General features: G+C 43.7%; 1 protein-coding gene across 4 annotated transcripts in view; it reads right to left on the bottom strand.

Annotated features, from left to right (window-relative positions):
* The window catches only part of ebf1a (EBF transcription factor 1a), a 425,690-nt gene that overhangs the window by 137,677 nt on the left and 269,856 nt on the right, over window positions 1-18,157 (bottom strand). For all 4 annotated transcript variants that reach the window (XM_078550508.1, XM_078550510.1, XM_078550511.1 and 1 more), the window contains exon 9: window positions 15,917-16,047. In XM_078550508.1, the coding sequence (XP_078406634.1) occupies window positions 15,917-16,047 (131 nt within the window). The remainder of the gene's footprint in view (window positions 1-15,916; window positions 16,048-18,157) is intronic.

Below are 18,157 nucleotides of genomic sequence, written 5' to 3'. Positions count from 1 at the left end.
CGGCTTGGCTGACTTCCTGCTCTGAACACCATGTGGAACAGGAGTGAGATTCATAAAAGTGTTTTATTGTAACTGGTTACTTTATTTTAGAAAACATTCTTTAGAGAATTAGGGGAAGGAGATGGGGTGGGGGATTTCCTTTCTGTGTATGAACTGGCATCCCCTTCACTTCATACATTTGTCTCTGACAGCAGGTATTAGCTATTCGGGGGCATTAGATGCACTTGGGTCAGTGCCAATAAACCTTGGGTGCTACTGGCAGCTGGGACAGGTATGTTTTCTTGGTCCTGCCTGGCCCTGGGCCCTGTCCACAAGACAGGGTTACCGACTCTGGCTGGACGTATTCCGGGACACATCGGCAGAAGCGAGTCACAGGAAGCCGGCAGCATGGCGGGAGCAACTCTGGGAACCCTTGAAAATGCCAACACATTCCCAGGGGATCATCTCTGCCGTCCCTGCCTGAAGAAGTTAACATGAGAAGTGCACATTATTCTAATGATAGGCCCCTCCCCTCATTCTGGACTAAAGGAGGATCCTACCTGTAAACTCCCAGCTCCAGGCCTCAGGCCCCACACGTGCACCCGCAGTCTCAGCTACCTACATTAAAGATGGCGCAGACCAAACAAACACAGGCGAGAGAAAGAAAACCCCGTCTTGACAAGGCCAGTCTGCCACGCCTGCTCCCTTTGCTGCTGATGCCATGGTTCAAAATCTCCCAGGTGGCTTTCTCTGGCCACCGGGAGATTAATGCTGATTCCAGGAGACTCCTGGTCATTCTGGGATGATTGACAACCCTACCATGAGAGGGCCTGGCTTGCCTGTCTAAGCCTTTGCTTGCTTCATTCCAGCATCCTGAGGAAGGTGCCATTAGATGATCAAGGTCACGAACTTCTAAGCAACTGCACCTTATACATCCCCAGTTTTTAACGTCTTTTCTGAATTTGGCCGGCAGGTTAAATTCCACGAATTTGACAGAGAGGAGACCAAATAGCATTCAAATGGTCGGGACTCCGTTACCTGACTGGGTAACAATACTCACAGTCAACCGCCTATGTACAGATTCAGAAGATTTTTAAAATATTGGATGAGAACTCAAAATTAAAAATTGATATTAAAATGTTCAAGAATGAACAAAGTTTACCCCTCAAGTAACCCAACTAACCCAGCCTAACATCAAGCTGCATTTTGAATGATCCTTCACTCTACTAATTGCTCTGGCAGATTATTCCAAACATCTAACCCTGATTCTAACATAACGCACCCGGTAGGAATGATGTAGGAGGGTTACATACCTGTTTCACACCCTGACGATAAAATCAGTGGTGTGTAAATTTGTGCAGGGATAGATTATAAAACAGGTGTGCGACCCAAATCTTTTCCACTTGTGTTGGGAGAGGGTTAGGTTGATATCGGAGCTAAAATCTGAGTCAAATCATTTATCCTAATTATTAATTCTAAATTTACTTTTCACAAATTTAAATTTATGCTCTCTGGCCATACTAGGTTAATGCTAATGTAATAATTAGGGCTAATAATATTCCAGGTTTAATATGTATCAATGAGCTGCAGGTCTCCCATGATATTGTTCATTCTGAATCAGAGATTTGCTGCTTTATAATAGTAGTGTTGTGAATACCCAGCAGGAGATAACAGCAGGACCACTGATATACAAATTTCATCTATATTAAATGGATATTTTTACTGCATTTTTACCGGGGCTTTGGGGATTGAATTCTAAAAATCTGTCCTTTATTCCATGAAACCTGTCAATGAGTAGCCTTTATTTTATAAATATATTATTTTACCTATGTATTTAATTCTTATCTTAAAGCTGTGAATACACAGCGAAATCTCATACAAAATATATCAGTTGGACTTAGATGGTATATGGCATTGGCTTGGGCTAGATATCTTTACACAAAGTGCTAACTCTATAAGCTGAAGGCATATCCTACAACTGCAATGATTACACAACTGTAGAAACTTTAGTTGGTGTTAAAATGACGTTCTTGAAAGCTTCCGAAAGTGCATTAAGCTGAGAAAAACAGGACACCTTTCCTCATCCTAATTTTACGTTTTTTAAAAGCATCAGTTGAATTTCAAAAGCAAACAGGCAGCTTGTAATTATCGCTTGTCTTTCATGGATAGTTTGGAAATGTAGATATTCTAATTACTGAGACCATTACAGTAGGACACGGAGACAGAGAGAAACATGCAAACAGTGAAAGATATGTACACTTAGCACTTTCCTCCTAATTTTAAAAGTAAGTGAGTTAAACTCTTAGTTAAACTATCAGAGATGGACACTATATGCAAACATTTTACAGTTATGTATCTGTTTGCTGGACTCCTGTGTCCTATCTTGTAAGGACATGAAAATGTAACAATACATTTTTTCTCTCTTTTCTGATTTAGTAAACATTCACTAATATTTATAAATACATGGAATTATAGTCACTCAGTAGTACAGAACTTGAGTTCCTGAAAAAAGTGACATGCTGTTGAAGCTTTTTGTCTTGCACTCATCAGGACAGACACAGGAATGCCAAATTTCAAAGGGAGCAACAATTTACGGGAAAAGGGTGCTGAATGGTTGGCCAGCTGACTGATTGATCAAAGCATCATCATGGATAATACATCAGGGGACTATTGACCCTAGGCTTTTGTTTAATTCAGAAAAGCCTGGACATGTTGTTTTCGCCAATCAGCACTCCTTTTCTCACGCAGCATGAATTGTTGTTCCATTTGAAATTTAGCATCCTTATGTCTTGTCCTGATGAGTACAAAATTAAAAGCTTCAACAGTATGTCTCTTTTTTCAGCAATACATAGAATTATGCTTAATGCATAAATAAAGCACCAACAGTCACTGGGTTTCTCCCCTGCCTCCTCACTTGAGTATCCATCCTTTACTGGGAGCCGAGTTGGCAAGCTATATAGAAGCAAAATAGCCAAGCTAGTGACGTCCTCTTCAAAGCTCATTTACTAGCAGAGGTTACTGGATAGCGATCAGGGACTGAAAGCGCAAACGATCCTTCCACCAGGCAGGGTCTCTGAGGTCAATTGTGATGGCCAGAATGCCCGAGACTGTCTAATGAGACACTAACCAAGGAGAATTGAACCAAGCCCTCAATCACAAAGATCGCCTCTTCCATCTCCGTAACGTGGCTCATCTCCACCCTGCTTTAGCCCATTTGTTGCTAAAATCCCCATTCATGGCTTTGTTAACTCTAGGCTTGACAAATTCCATTGTTCTCCAGTCCAGCTTCTCAGCTTTCATTTTCAATGAACTTGAGCTCATCCAAAACTCTGCACCCTTATTTTAACTAACACTAAATCCCACTCACCCATCATCTCTGTGCTCGCTGACATTCATTGACTCCAGTCCACAAACTTCATTATTAGAAAATACCCCTCCTCATATCCATATTATTTATTGTGCCACCTATGATCTCCTCAGCCCTAGAACCCTCTGAGAACCTTGTGTTCCTCCAAATGGCCACCTGTGCACCCCTTAATTAATGCGGCCCACCATTGGCAATCGTGCTATCTGCTGCCCAAGCTCTGGAATTCCCTCCCTAATCCTCTCCACCTTTCATCCTCGCTCTCCACCTTTAAAATGCTCCTTAAATCTTAGCCAAGCATTTAGTCATTCTTCCTCATATCTCCTTCTTTGACTCGGTGTTAATTTTTGGCTAGTTATGCCATTCTGAAGTGCCTTGGGACATTTTACTATATTGGTCTGCAGGGACGGAGGTGCAGTGCTAATGTGACTGGACAAATAATCCAGATGCCCAGGCTAATGCTCTGGGGACATGGGTTCAAATCTCACCACGGCAGCTAGTGGAATTTAAATTCAATTAATAAATCTGGAATATAAAATTAGTCTCAATAAATTGAATATTTTTAAGGCAGAGATTGATAGATTCTTGTTAAGCAAGGGAATCAAAGGTCATCAGGGGTGGATGGGAATGTGGAATTCGAAACATGAACAGATCAGCCATGATCTTAATGAATGGCGGAGCAGGGTCAAGGGGCCAAATGGCCTACTTCTGCCCCTCTTTCATATGTTCATATGTTCCTGTAATGGTGACTATGAAACTATTATTGATTGTTGTAAAAACCCACCTGATTCACTAATATCCTTTAGGAAGGAAATCTGCCGCCATTATCCGGTCTGGCCTACATGCAACTCCAGGTCCACAGCAATGTAGCTGACTCTTAACTACCCTCCGAAATAGTCTAGCAAACCACTCGGTTCAAGGGCAATTAGGGATGGGCAACAAATGCTGGCCTTGCCAGTGATGCCCACATCCCATGAAAGAATTTTTAAAATATTAAAGGTGTTATCAAAATACAAGATGTTGTTGTATTTGGAACATTAATGGTCTGTGAAGCTCAATATCTAAATGGTAGTCTAAGTTAATCAATTGTGAAATGCTTGTGAATTGTACAAGAAATACAGAATGTCAGAATTGTAGCTTGCTGTTAAAATAACTTTGTTGATGTCTCCTTGCTCAATGGAAACACAGGAGGTAATTTTCCAAGTCCAGGCCAGTAACAGGGAACCCCAGCCATTGCTAGTGCACATCAAAAATCATGAGTATCAGACGATGTATAGCACGTGTCCTTGATCCAGGCACAATGCTACGGTGAGTGCAGGTCAGGAGGGATGGAAATCTGCTCAGAATGATTGGTCATTTTGACCGACCCATGTGGTGATGGAACGGGGTTGGGTGGCGGTTTTACACCCCGCCCCATTTTACTCTCCTGTCTATGTTAGGGCAGGTCAGGTTAAAATGACCCCAAAAATGTCAGCTCAAGCTGCTGCTACTGTCGGGTTGTCCATTCTCCAGAAGTGCCCTGGAGTCTCCAGCAATTAAAGACTAATCTTCCAGACACAAGCAATCCCAGGAGAAATATCACAGGGGCATTAAAAAAAATGGTTTTCTTTCCTTTATGTTTTGAACACGCTTATTTACTGGTAACAAGAAGAGTGGAGGCTGAGGAAAAATAAGGCTGTTTAACTGACGGTTGATCCAATTGGGCAACGTAGAGTCTTTGTGCTTTCCAATTGGCATGGTAAGAAAGTGCGGCAAGGGGATGGGCATGTTCGACAACTAATGGTGGGCGTGTGGGGAGGGAGGGAGGGACGGAGAGGTCTCCTCCGCTTCAGTGACAGAGGTCGGAGGTATCATCACCTCAAGTCAAAATGGGCTGCCAGTGTTGCTACAGATAGGGGCCCACAATATAAATGGCACACCTTTCAAAATAGTGAACCCCTAGTGTCTCTGCTATCTCAATAGGTGATATGATGGATAGATTCTAATACAGATGCCATCATGTTGGTATATATATATATATATAAAATATATAAATATACATAACACATATTCCACTTCCCCCATCCTACTCCCATCCACCATTTCCACCATGCCATCTGGTCTCTACACTTCCTCTTCTTTCAGAAGACAAGGCAGGACAGTTCAGCCTGTGAACATCTCAGCGTTAACTAGCAGTGCCGCACTGTGATTGTCCAATTGTCCCTCTGTGAGGCCTGCTACTGGTCCTGCCAGAACTGCCTCTCCCACTGAGTTGGGGGTTTTGATGTCCACTGCGGAACTCACTCACACTCAAGCCTGTCAATGGCCAAAGGCACAGAACAAGGGAAGGATGATTTAATCAGGAGAAAGATTTTTATCTCACAGGATGCATGTGAATGTCTGAAAGTGCAGATAACGAAGGAGTGGGCCTGCTTGGAAATAGTTAACTTCTCTTGCCTTTCCTCTCATTTTCTTTCCCTTCCACCACTCCCTTATTGTGAAGAAGCAGATCCTTGCTAGGCCATGCGACTCCAATGGTTTCTGTTGCCTAGCTCAGCCACAACAGATTGAGCAATTTGACCACAGAGAGCATGAGCACTCACTTCAATCCTGTCTTAAACCCCCTGGCAATCATTCTAAATTTATTTTTATTCTTTCATGTGGCTGGCATTTGTTGCCCATCCCTAATTGCTGTTGAACTGACCTTGCTCGGTCATTTCAGTTAAGAGTCGGCCTACATTGCTGTGGGTCTGGAGTCACATGTAGTCCAGACCAGGTAAGGACAGCAGATTTCCTTCCCTAAAGGGCATTAGTGAACTAGGTGGGTTCTTGCAACAATCGGTGATGGTCGATGGTTACTATTACTGAGACTAGCTTTATATTTCAGATTTATTAACTGAATTCAAATTCCACCAGCCGCCTTGGTGGGATTTGAACCCATGTCCCCCAGAGACCTGTACCCAATAGTGCCAGCCTGTACCCACTAGTATCAGACCTGTACCTGCTAACGTCAGGCCTATACCCACCAGTATCAGATCTGAACCCATTTGGGTAAGACCTGTACCCACTAGTGCCAGACTTGTACCTGTAGTTCACAGTTCAAAATGCTCCATGCACCCAGCTTAGAAGTACTGAGGTAAAAGCAAAATACTGCGGATGCTGGAAATCTGAAACAAAAACAAAAATAGCTGGAAAAACTCAGCAGGTCTGACAGCATCTGCGGAGAGGAATACAGTTAACGTTTCAAGTCCGTATGGTAGAGCTGGATAGAGGGCCAGTGATAGGTGGAGGCAAAGAAGAGATTGTCAAAGGTGTCATAGACAAAAGGACAAAGGGGTGTTGACGGTGGTGTTATTAGCTGAGGAATGTGCTAATGATGACATTAAGTGTAGAAAGTACAGAGGTAGTTGTACTGCTGGGCATTCTTTACAGCTCAAGTGTGGAGAGTATCAAATTTTACACTCCTACCATGGCACATCATGGAAATCCCAGCGACAACACCACAAAAATATTTTCTACGAAGGGAGAAATATAAGAAATCGAACTGATAATAAGAACCTTTTCAGAATTTAATTTGCAAATCCACAGGAGATACTCTGTCACAGTTACTGAGGAGTCCCTTCAGGGTGCTATGATCAACATGAGTGTAACACTTAATTTAACAGCCAGATCAGTATCAGGGGACCCCGTGATCGATATCAGCCAGGCTAAGATAGTCCTTATCAGTCTTTATACAGCTTGCGCTGTCAGATAAACAAGCCCTTATCAGGTACAAATTTAAGCATAATTAAATTTAAATTGAAAACTTGCCTGCTTTTCAACCTTTCCAATTCCCCCTCTAGGCAAGTTTAATTCTGCAGGGCACCAGGATGGGGGTGGGGGGGATGTGGGTGATGTTTGTTTGTTCTCCCCACCTCCCCCCTCCCACATCCCACATCCTGAAGCTGCTGCTCAGTCCTGCAGGGGTACAGCCCCACAAAGACCAGCAGCCCTCTGGCGTCTCGCCCAAGTTACCTAACTTCCACATGCGAGTCCAGGCAGTAAGCAACAGTAGCCTCTATCAACCATGGGAAGTATCTCAGCCAGGCTTTGTGCCCTTGTCCTGCACCAGTCCCACAGAATAACATTTAGAAGGTGGGTCCTTGACAGATTTTCTTTCTCTCCTTAACTCAGGGATTTGGAGGCCAATTTTGAGGCAAAAGAACCCAACAAGCTGAGTCTTTTCTCGGTAGCCCATCAAGCACTGCAATTACACAACAGGCCACTGGGGGTGCTAGTGGGATACTTTCCAAGTCCTGCGCCAGACAGCACACTGATGACCCTCCCTACCCAAAGGCTGCAGGGACTGGATAGAATGGTGAATGACCAACCCCTTTATATCATGGTGCAGCTGGTGATGCCAGACCCTATCTTTGGCAGCAGCCCTGCAATGTGAGTGAAGCAGTGCTAAGACCTCCATAGGGTCAGGGGGGCACCTACATTTGTCAGGCTTTGCTTGGGCAGATTCCTAGGTGTCCTATCACATGACCTCTCACCTCCAATTGCCCCACCCCCGTATTCCTGTCATTGGTCATCCAACGTGTCCACTTTCCTAAGCCAATTGGAATTCAAACAGACTCTTTGTTACCCGATTCTTGACCGTCAATCAACCCCTTCTCCAAATTTTTATAGCTAATAGATAAAAGTGGCCCAAGAAAATGAAAACAAAACTAAATGTTCCTAATGCCTGTCTTACTTTACAGACAGCAGTGTCCTGGAGATTAATCCTCAAAACCTGGAGACTTCAGGACAATCCTGGAGGATAAGCAGCCTTAATATGGACACAAGCACATATGCACACACACTTACATGGATGCTTACACATACACACATTGGAACACATATATGAGTACACACACATGTATGTGAACACACACACATGGCTATACAAAAATACATGAAATTGATGGGCAAGAAAACATCGGCTACTCCAGCTCTTAGGGGGAGATGGTGGCGTAGTGGTAATGTCACTGGACTAGTAATCCAGAGGCCCAGGCTAATGCTCTGAGAATATGAGTTCAAATTCCACCATGGCAGCTGGTGGAATTAAATTCAATTGGGGAAAAACAAAAATCTGAAATATAAAGCTCGTGTCAGCAACGGTAATCATGAAACTATCATCAATTATCTTAAAAACCCATCGGGCTCACTATTGTCCTTTATGGAAGGAAATCTGCCATCCTTACCCGGTCTGGCCTACTCCAGATCCACAGTAATGTAGTTGATTCTTAGTTGCCCTCTGAAATGGCCCAGCAAGCCCCTCATTTCAAGAGCAATCAGGGATGGGTTCACAAATGCCCACATTCCACTTACGCATTTAAAAAAATGCAAATGATGGTCGGAGCATCATTCAGACAAATTTTCCCTCCCCGCAGCCATGTACACTCCTTGGGAGTATAGGTACACTGTACATCTCTCTGCCCTTTTGTGTAACCATGGCGAAAAGCCAAATATTATTTTTCTAACAAGTGAAGCTGTGATGTGTTTCCACGCAGTTTTACAGCATCATCCTGAGCACCTCTGAACAGAACACAAATGCCAAACATTTTTTTCTCATGAGGGTGTTGCTCTTTTAAAAGTTGGAAGGGAATTATGTCTCAGATTTTAAATTTTACATGACTTAATCTGTCATTCTGAAATGAATCCTGGAATCATAGGGCAGGATTGTCCCCCCGTCGGGGGCAAAGTTGAATGGCGGATGCGTATAGGCGTGCCTCCAATCGGGGGCGCGCCGCCATTTTACGTGGGCAGGCCAATTAAGGCCCGCCCAGCGTGACATCCACATGGAAGTGCTATGCACTCCCTGTGCGGGCGGGGGGGAATCCCTAAACCCGAGAGTGTGCTCTTTCGCGCATGAAAGAGTGCACTCATCTCCCTGAGGCTAAGTGCTGCCTCAGGGAGATCGCCTCTACCGTCAAAAATATTAAAAATAGAAAAAAAAAAATTCCTTGACATGTGCCCTTATGTGACACTGTCACATGAGTTGGGACATGTCCATAATTTTTTTAAAAACTTTAATTAAATTTTTTAAAACCTACATTAACCCTCATCCCGCCCATAGATGAGGTTTCATACTTTTTCTAATTCCCGCCGGGGCTCCTGGCCTGCCCACCAGCCTTAAGGTTGGACAGCAGATCCATTAATTGCTTCAATGACTCTGTCAAAGGCCTCAATTGGCCATTGACAGGTCGGCGGGTGCACAGCTGATTTGGCTGCACCCCCCGCCTACCTGAAAATTTAAATGGGGTGGGTGATGTTGGGAGTTTCACCTGACGTCACCGTGCATCATTTTACGCGTCGGCGAACAGGCCACGCCCTCCCCTCCCCCCACTCGCTGACGGGAAAATCCTGCCTCATAGAAATTTACCGCACACAAGGAAGCCATTCAGCCCATCATGCCCGTGCTGGCCAAAAAATATCTATCCAGTCTAACCCCACTTTCCAGCTCTTGATCCATAGCTTTTTAGGTTACAGCGCTTCATGGATACGAACATACAAATTAGGAGCAGAAGTAGACCATTCGGCCCCTTGAGCCTGCTCCGTCATTCTATAAGTTCATGGCTGATTTGATTGTGGCTTCAACTCCATTTTCCTGCCTACCCCCTCATACCCTTTGACTCCCTTGTTAGTCAAGAATCTATCTACCTCTGCCTTAAAACTGCTCATTGACCCAGCCTCCACTGCCTCTGGGCAGACTCACAACCCTCAAAGAGAAAAAATTCTTCTCATCTCCGTCTTGAATAGACCACTTATTTTTAAACCGTGTCCCCTAGTTCTAGTCTCTCCCAGCATCCACCATGTTGAGATGCCTCAGGATCTTATATGTTTTAAATAGATCACCTCTCATTTTTCTAATCTCCAAAGGATACAGGCCCAACCTGTCCAACCTTTCCTCATAAGATAACTCCTTCATCCCAATATTCAGTCAAGTAAACATTCTCTGAACTGCTTCTAACGCAATTATATCCTTTCTCAATGAAGGAGACCAAAACTGTACACAGTACTCCAGATGTGGGGTTGAATTTTGCCGTTGGCGAGCAGGTGGCGGGGCCCGCTCGCCAACGCACAAAATGACGCGGGATGACTTCGGGGGGGAACCCCTGATGTCATCCCACCCCATTTAAATCGTCAGGAAGGCGGGGGCACAGCAAAACCAGCTGTGCGCCCGCCGACCTGTCAATGTCCAATTGAGGCCATTGACAGGATAATAAAAGCAATTAAAGGACCTGCCCATCCAACCTTAAGGCTGGCGGGCAGGCCAGGAGCCCCGGTGGGCTTCTGAAAAAACATGAAACTTCATCCACCAGCGGGATGAGGTTTCATGTAGGGTTTAAAAAAGTTTAATAAAGTTTTAGTGAAATTTATTAACATGTCCCATCTCGTGTGACATTGTCACATGAGGGGGACATGTTAAGGATCTTTTTATTTTTCTATTTTTAATGTTTGAACAACTTGCAGCGATTTCCCTGAGGCAGCACTTAGCCTCAGGGAGATGTGCGCTCTTTCGTGCGCATGCGCGAAAGAGCGCACTCTCGCATTTGGGGAATCCCCTCCGCCCACACAGGAAATGCATAGCGCTTCCCGCCGGGCGTCACACTGGGAGGGCCTTAATTGGCCTGCCCACTTAAAATGGCGGCGGGGCCCGCCCGCCGGAGATTGGGTCGGGCCCGCCCGCCCAGTAGGCAAAAAATTCTGCCCATGGTATCACTAATGCCCTGTACAACTGTAGCAAAACATCCCTGCTTCTAAATTTCATTCCCTTACATTAAACAATAACATTCTATTTGCCTTCTTAATCTCTTGCTGTACCTGCATACTAACTTTTGCGATTCATGTACCAGGACACCCAGATCCCTCCATACCTCAGAGTTCTGCAGTCTCTCTCCATTTAAATAATATGCTGCTTTTCTATTCATCCTGCCAAAGTGGACAAGTTCATATTTTCCCACATTATATTCATATGTGGGGGAGGTGGTGGCATAGTGGTATTGTCACTGGACTAAAGATTCAGGGTAATGCTCTGGGGACCTGGGTTCGAATCCCACCATAGTAGATGGTGGCATTTGAATTCAATTAAAATATCCAGAATTAAAAGTCTAGTGATCACCATGAAACCATTGCCGATTGTTGTAAAAACCCATCTGGTTCACCTATAGGGAAGGAAATCTGCTGTCATCACCTGGTCTGGCTTACATGTGACTCTAGGTCCACAGCAATGTGGTTGACTCTTAAATGTCCTCTAAACAAGGGCAATTAGGAATGGGCAATAAGTGCTGGCCTAGCCCATGAACAAATAAAAAAAATCCAAGTAGATTTTAAATATAATTGATTTCCTTTCAGCCAGCAAGGCACAACTCCCCAACATTCTCTGGGTGAAAAAATGCCCCTCAATTCCCTGCTTTTGCCAATTTCTTTAACTCTATGACCCCTGGTTTTTGACCTCTCTGCTAAGGGAAATAGAACCTTCCTATCCACTCTAAGCCTCTCATCACTTTATATGCCTCAATTAAATCTCCCCTCAGCCCCCTCTGTTCCAAAATAAACAATCTCAGCCTGTCCAATCAATTCCCATAACTAAAATTCTCAGTCCAGGCAGCACCCTCGTAAATCTCCTCTGCACCCTCTCAAATGCGAGCACATCCTTCCTGCACTGCAGTGACCAGAACTGTAAGCAGTACTCCAACAGCGATCTAACTAGTGTTTTATACAGTTCGAGCATAGCCTCCGTGCTTTTACATTCTGCGGATCCTGTGGTCAAAGTGATCCAATGAGAAACTGCCAAGACAAATCTGGCAGAATTAAACTGCTTTTCCAGCTGGCTGCTGAGTCTACCCTCACACGCAGCACTGAGCCATAAGGGAAAGTCCCAAAAGGTAAAACTAATTTAAAAAATAGAAATCACACAGTGGCAACTTTCAAACAACCACGCATGGTTTTGATTTTTGGGAACCTGTCCTGACAATATAAAAGAAGCAAACTGTGCTGCTTGGTGGGGTCCCAAGGGAAACACCAGGGAAAGTTCTGTAATATTAACTTAATTATTAGTTGCCATGTACTTTGAGGAATGAGAAAACCTGAGAACCATCTAGAAATCAGCGTTATATTGACTGTAAAATGATTCCATTTTTCTGTCGCATGAAGTGTGCATAAAAAAATGTACTTTAAATGATAATAGTTTACTGGCTGAACAATGCTTATTAACAGGGGAATGTGTAAATAATCAGCACTTCTGCCCAATTTAATGAAAAATGAGCTGTACTTTGCATAAATCTAATTTCTGACAAAGCCAATGAAGGCTGGTGAGTGTTTAGAGGCTTGGGTTCCATGGTGTTATAATCTGAAACCCTTCCAGGATCCACAGGGTTAAAGAGGTCACCTTTCATATAAATAATACAAAATAACATCTAACCCTTGCTGCTTATGCCAGGGATATTGAGCCATTCAAGTCTCCCTTTTGTTAACATATGGCACTGGGTGGGCCCCAGGCTTAAGAACGAGAGGTGAATTTCGCCAGTCTGAGGTTTACAGGAACGGCCAGAGGGTGTCATTCAAATGGAAATTGCTGCCATATGTCTGCCTCCATCGGCCTAGGGGGTGGTCAGCAAGATTGAGAGAGAGAGAGAGAGAGAGAGAAACAGAAATACAGGAGAGCAAAGAGACAGAAATATAGAGAAAGATTGAAAGAAAAATGATACAAGGAAAGGAAAGGTAGAAATGTAGAGGGAGCAAATTGAGGAATTACATAGCGAGAAATCAAAAGGAAAAGGAACAGAGAGAGCAATAGAGTGAGAGAAAAGGGGACTAGAGTAAATGATGGTTGAATGGGACAGTCATCCTTGCCTCAAACTGGTCCCAAACGCTAGGATTTGAGTTGTTAGAATAATAGGGGTAGGTGCCCATGTCAGTACTGGCACTAATGGGGTGCTAGGCCTGCAGATGGGGAGGGATTTGCCTGTTTTCTCAGACTGGTACATGTCAATGCAATCTGACTAAAGTTGTGAGAAGTGTCCATAGAGGTGCTCCCTCACTGGTTTGTTAAAATAAGTCTGGCAGATTTCTCTGGGATTGGTTGCCATTTAAATATGGCCAAATATGATGCTGTAAAGTGCACTGGCGTCACATAGGCCTGGGCACTGCTAGCCTTACAGGTAGAACAGCCACAAATTCTGGGGCAATTACCAACAAAAGACCATAGAGGTTAGTACGACTCACAAAGGATTGTATGTAGTGAACACTAAATGTATCATAATTGTATTGAAGCACCTTAGAGTGCAACATGATGTATGTCGATAGTGCAATGGGATTGGAGTTGTCTGTCTGTAATGACCATATTGAAATGACTGTAATACTCATTGATTGTATTGAAGCACCTCGTGATCCATGTGTAAAAGTTGAATATGATTGCACTTTTTGTGATGGCCATTTAGAAATGTTTTGTAATGTTCTTTCAGATATTTTATGAATAAAGTATATTTTTTCCAAAAAAAAAGACCATAGAGGTTAAAGTCCACACGCAAAGGCCTGCGAATAATAGTACTGAGATCACTTGCCCTACGATAGTATCCATTAAGTTATTTTTTAATTACTAATCAGGCATGCAGTAAGCCACACCTGAATTCCAATCAGGCAGACATGGTTAGTGGCTAGTGTATTGGTCAACGCAGAGTTAAATAGCTTAAATTGGATTCCAAAATCAATGTTAATGTGAGGATTTGCTTCGAAAGATGCTGTCAAAATTCTGAAACTTCTCCTAAGTTAACATTCTTCGTACAAGTGTTTAAGTCAGTAAGTGTCGACAGGCTTCACAAATGGGAACTCACAATACAGCAGATCCTGGGATATCCACACCTGAAGTCTATTCAGACAGGCTCAACAATTGGAGATAGTGAGCAAAGCCAGTGACACAGAGGCATACTATAACACCCCCCACCTCCAGTCAGGCTCAGCTCAGCCAACACACATCTTGGGATCTGCCTGATTGGTCCAAATGAGCAGCACATCACATGATGCCGCTGGTGGAGTCTTGAATAGGAAGCTGAGCAACTCAAGCTGAAGCCAGTAAATTGGGCTGACTACCAAAATTGACTTCCTGCAACCAGGTAACGAGGCTGGATGTTATGGCTGATCATCTTATTATCCATTTATGCAGCCAGAAATCGGAATTGCGCTCATCATCCACAAGATATTGAAATAATTACTAACGCCTGCATGATATATCTATAAGGAGAGTCATTCTGTAAACAGTGCCTCCAATAAATATATGCCTTGTTTGCCTAAGTCTGCTGCTAATGTGACAGTGCACATTATAAAGTTAAATCCAACTAAAATTCCAAGTGTTTCTTATTAGTGCTATTCTAGTAATTGTTTCTGAATGCAGTGCCAGCATTTACATTTCAAGCTAAGCTCTGCTGAAGGCTCACTTTGAAACTGCAACTGCCCAGTTAGTTGATCTAAACTGGCAACAGCAGTAAAGATGCTAACATTAAATTCAATGCCCCTGGGCAAGTATGGGTTGGGGACTTGATTAAAAACCAGCCAAGGTTCTTGCTCCTGATTGTTACCCATTGATTCTTGTGGATGTCAGATGAAGCAAGTATCAGGTTTAGCTGCGATGCCCACTGCAGTCACATAGCCTACTGACACTCGAATCTGGGCATCATAGCCAAATTCGAGTAACAGTAGGTTATGTGACTGCAGTGGGTGAGGAACAGGTGTTTTTGGGTGAAGGACATGAAGCCAGCATACCCATGGAACTGTACTGCAGCAGAAGTCAATGGTTTCAGGAGAAGAGTGGAGAAATTTGGCAGGGTGAGGGGAATAAAAGAGCTAAATACTATGACTGTTGTGTACTTACATCAACCGTATATAATCATGTGTGATCCTTCTACCCTCTCCCCAGTCCAAAAAGAAATTACCTCAGGCAAAACAAGGGCATGGAACTAATTGGATAGCTCTTTCAGAGAGCCAGCAAAGGCAGAATGGTCTCCTTCTGTGCTATATCATTCAATAATCTAAAAATAATCCATTGAATAATTGAGGACAGAATGGAATGGGATGGTACATTCCTCAATGTGTAGAACCCTTTCAACATTAGTGGCACAGTGTTCATTTTGCCTTCAGCCCATGTCTTTTCTCCTCCTGTGCTACAGTCCATGCTGAATTTTCTGTGGCGTTTCAGGAAATATTTGATAAGAGACAATGTTAATGAGAAACAGAGCGTGAGAAAAAGGAGAGAGAAAGAAAGAGAGCTGCATTTGGCAGGGCAGCTTCCAAGTGAGCCTTTGGGAGAACTTAACTTAAAATGTAGATGCTGACACTGCATTCAGAAACATTCAGCAGAATGGCAGTAATAAGAAACACTTGGAGCTTTAGTTGGATTTAACTTTATAAAGCTCACTGTCACATTAGCAGCAGACAGAGGCATACAAGACTTATTTATTAGAGCCACCTTTTGCAGAATGACTCTCGCCTTTGTGTGAAGAACCCCAGATAGCACAGGATTCAGAAACCAATGATCACTGTTAAATTGCCAGTATGTGCATTGCCTTCACGTACCTCACTCCACACCAGCATGGTGCCGAATATGACTTGCAATCCATCAAAGAAATTATCTCCGATGATGATGACAGTGGCTCCTCCGGTGGTCCAGCCCTCGCTGGGGCTGATGGCTTTGATGCAAGGGGTGGCTGTTGAGGGAGGGAAAAGAAGGGAAATAAAATCAAGTCTAGAAAAAAATGCCAGGGTGTTCTTCACCAATTCCTAAGTCAACGCGCAGGAGGAAGAGAAGTACAGTACAGTAATGATGTGAGAAATTTTAGTAGGGTTCAGTTATGAGGCTTTGGTGATTCTTTATCTGAGGTAATGGGTTTAAATGCTTAACTTTTGTCCAAACAAAAGTCATGGATTAACATTAATTCCACACTCAATGGAATTTCCATCAGAAAGCCAAGATGAACTGATGCCCTTTGCAGAAAACCTAATAAATAATAAATATTGTATTACTGTGAATATGTAATTGCAACCCCAAGGACGTGGTCATTATAGGGTTCAAATCAATTTGGTTCTCGACTCAATGGAGCTCTCTTATTCTTAAATGGGCTACAACATCAAGGCAGTTGGAATCAAATACAGGCTAAAAGGGCAGAAAGGGAAGTTGTAAATACCCGGGAAAGAGAGATTGAGAACAGCTGGCAAGGTTTGGTTGATCAGTGTTTGTGTAACATACGTTGCTGGGTTATCTGCATTTAAGCTGGGTGATCTCAGCTGCATGTGCTTCGGGGTCTGAGGCGGGCGAATAGTCAGCCAGTGCTCCCTCCCTGATCGCTATGAGGTAACCCTTACTAGAGAGACTGTGCATGTGACATCAGTTGACTGCGGGTTTGGATTCAGATCTCACGCTCTCCAATTGGGTTGCCTGCTGGCATTTATTGAGTAATCTATATGCTGGGCAAGGAACGAGAGGTCAGACAATGCCTTTGGAACCTTTACCCTGTCTCAAGCTGCCATCCCCAAGATTGAAGAGGAGAAGAGTAGACAACATCTGCGTGAGGCACATGAAAGTTTACAAAGCAAACTTGAGAATTTCAGAATGGAAGGAAGGTGTGAAGCCAGTTTTCTGTTGGCAGTTATATTCCATCCAGTTCTAAGAGTACAATATGTCCACTCTGCTCTCCCACTCGGGTTGCCAAGACTCAGTCTTCGTAGACACGCTCTTTATATGAAATCCACACAGCGTCCAAACAGGTGGAACCAACTCTATGCTTTTACACTAAACCAGCTCCCTTGGCCCACTATGGAAGTGTAGACCCACCCATGTTCCAGTGGGTTTACAATCCCCTTGGTTCCTCAGGACCAGTTTACACTGTGAGGTGCAGTCACTGCAGTGTGTCCGCATTCAGATGTGATTTTCATCAAGTTAATGGTTAATGAGGGAACAGCTGCCTTATGTTGCACCAGACCCTGCTCCCAAATGGCATCCATAGGAGGAGCTAATAATGATGGCGAGAGGGATTTGATCCCAACCCGCCTGGTGGCACAATCAAATTGGCTGCCTGTTTTACATGCCAGCCTGATTTTTGACTTCCAGCGACACCAATGGACAGTAAAATTGGGCAGTGTGCCAAGCCAGTGGCCAATTTTAACACATCATTTTCCCACCAGATGGATTAGGCCAACATTGTTCTCTGCCCACCATTCGCCCCTTCCCCCAGCCCACCCCCATCAGCTCTTCCTGCCCACGGAGTTCAAAGAATCTGCCAAGTTCACTTTGCCGTGAGGCTCGACCATCAGGAACCAGTGGTTCGAAGCCAAGTGCAGGACATTACAACATCAGTGTTTATGGAGCATTGCTATTTATGTCACTGTGCTGTGCCCTTGTATCCACAATGGAAAAGTTTTGGCAAACACCTTTTTATAAAAACAGTACCCATTTAAAATGGTGAATGAGTGCCGGCTTGGTCAGGTGCATTAACCCAAAGAATGAATGGCTGCCATTAAAAAGGAACAAATTGGGTAATTGAAGCTGCTTTTCTGTTGCTTTAGCACCACACTGATGCTGCCAGCTCCTGGCACATGGATCACATTTATCAAAGTAAATCGAACAGACTTACTCAGGGCAGTGAAGGGGAAAACTCATTGTTTCATTGAGTCTTTCCCTCCAACTGCCTTAACAAGAAATAAGCAAGAGAGAAAACAGGGAACTACAGGCCAGTTAGCCTGACATCAGTTGTCAGGAAAGTACTAGAATCTATTATTAAGGAAGTCTTAACAATGCACTTAGAAAACCATAGTATGATC

Source organism: Cetorhinus maximus, chromosome 10 (genome assembly GCF_964194155.1).
Source record: "Cetorhinus maximus chromosome 10, sCetMax3.hap1.1, whole genome shotgun sequence".
In the NCBI taxonomy this organism is placed as follows: domain Eukaryota; kingdom Metazoa; phylum Chordata; class Chondrichthyes; order Lamniformes; family Cetorhinidae; genus Cetorhinus; species Cetorhinus maximus.
The sequence above is the reverse complement of the archived record's forward strand: the minus strand, read 5'-3'. Positions and strand labels throughout refer to the sequence as shown.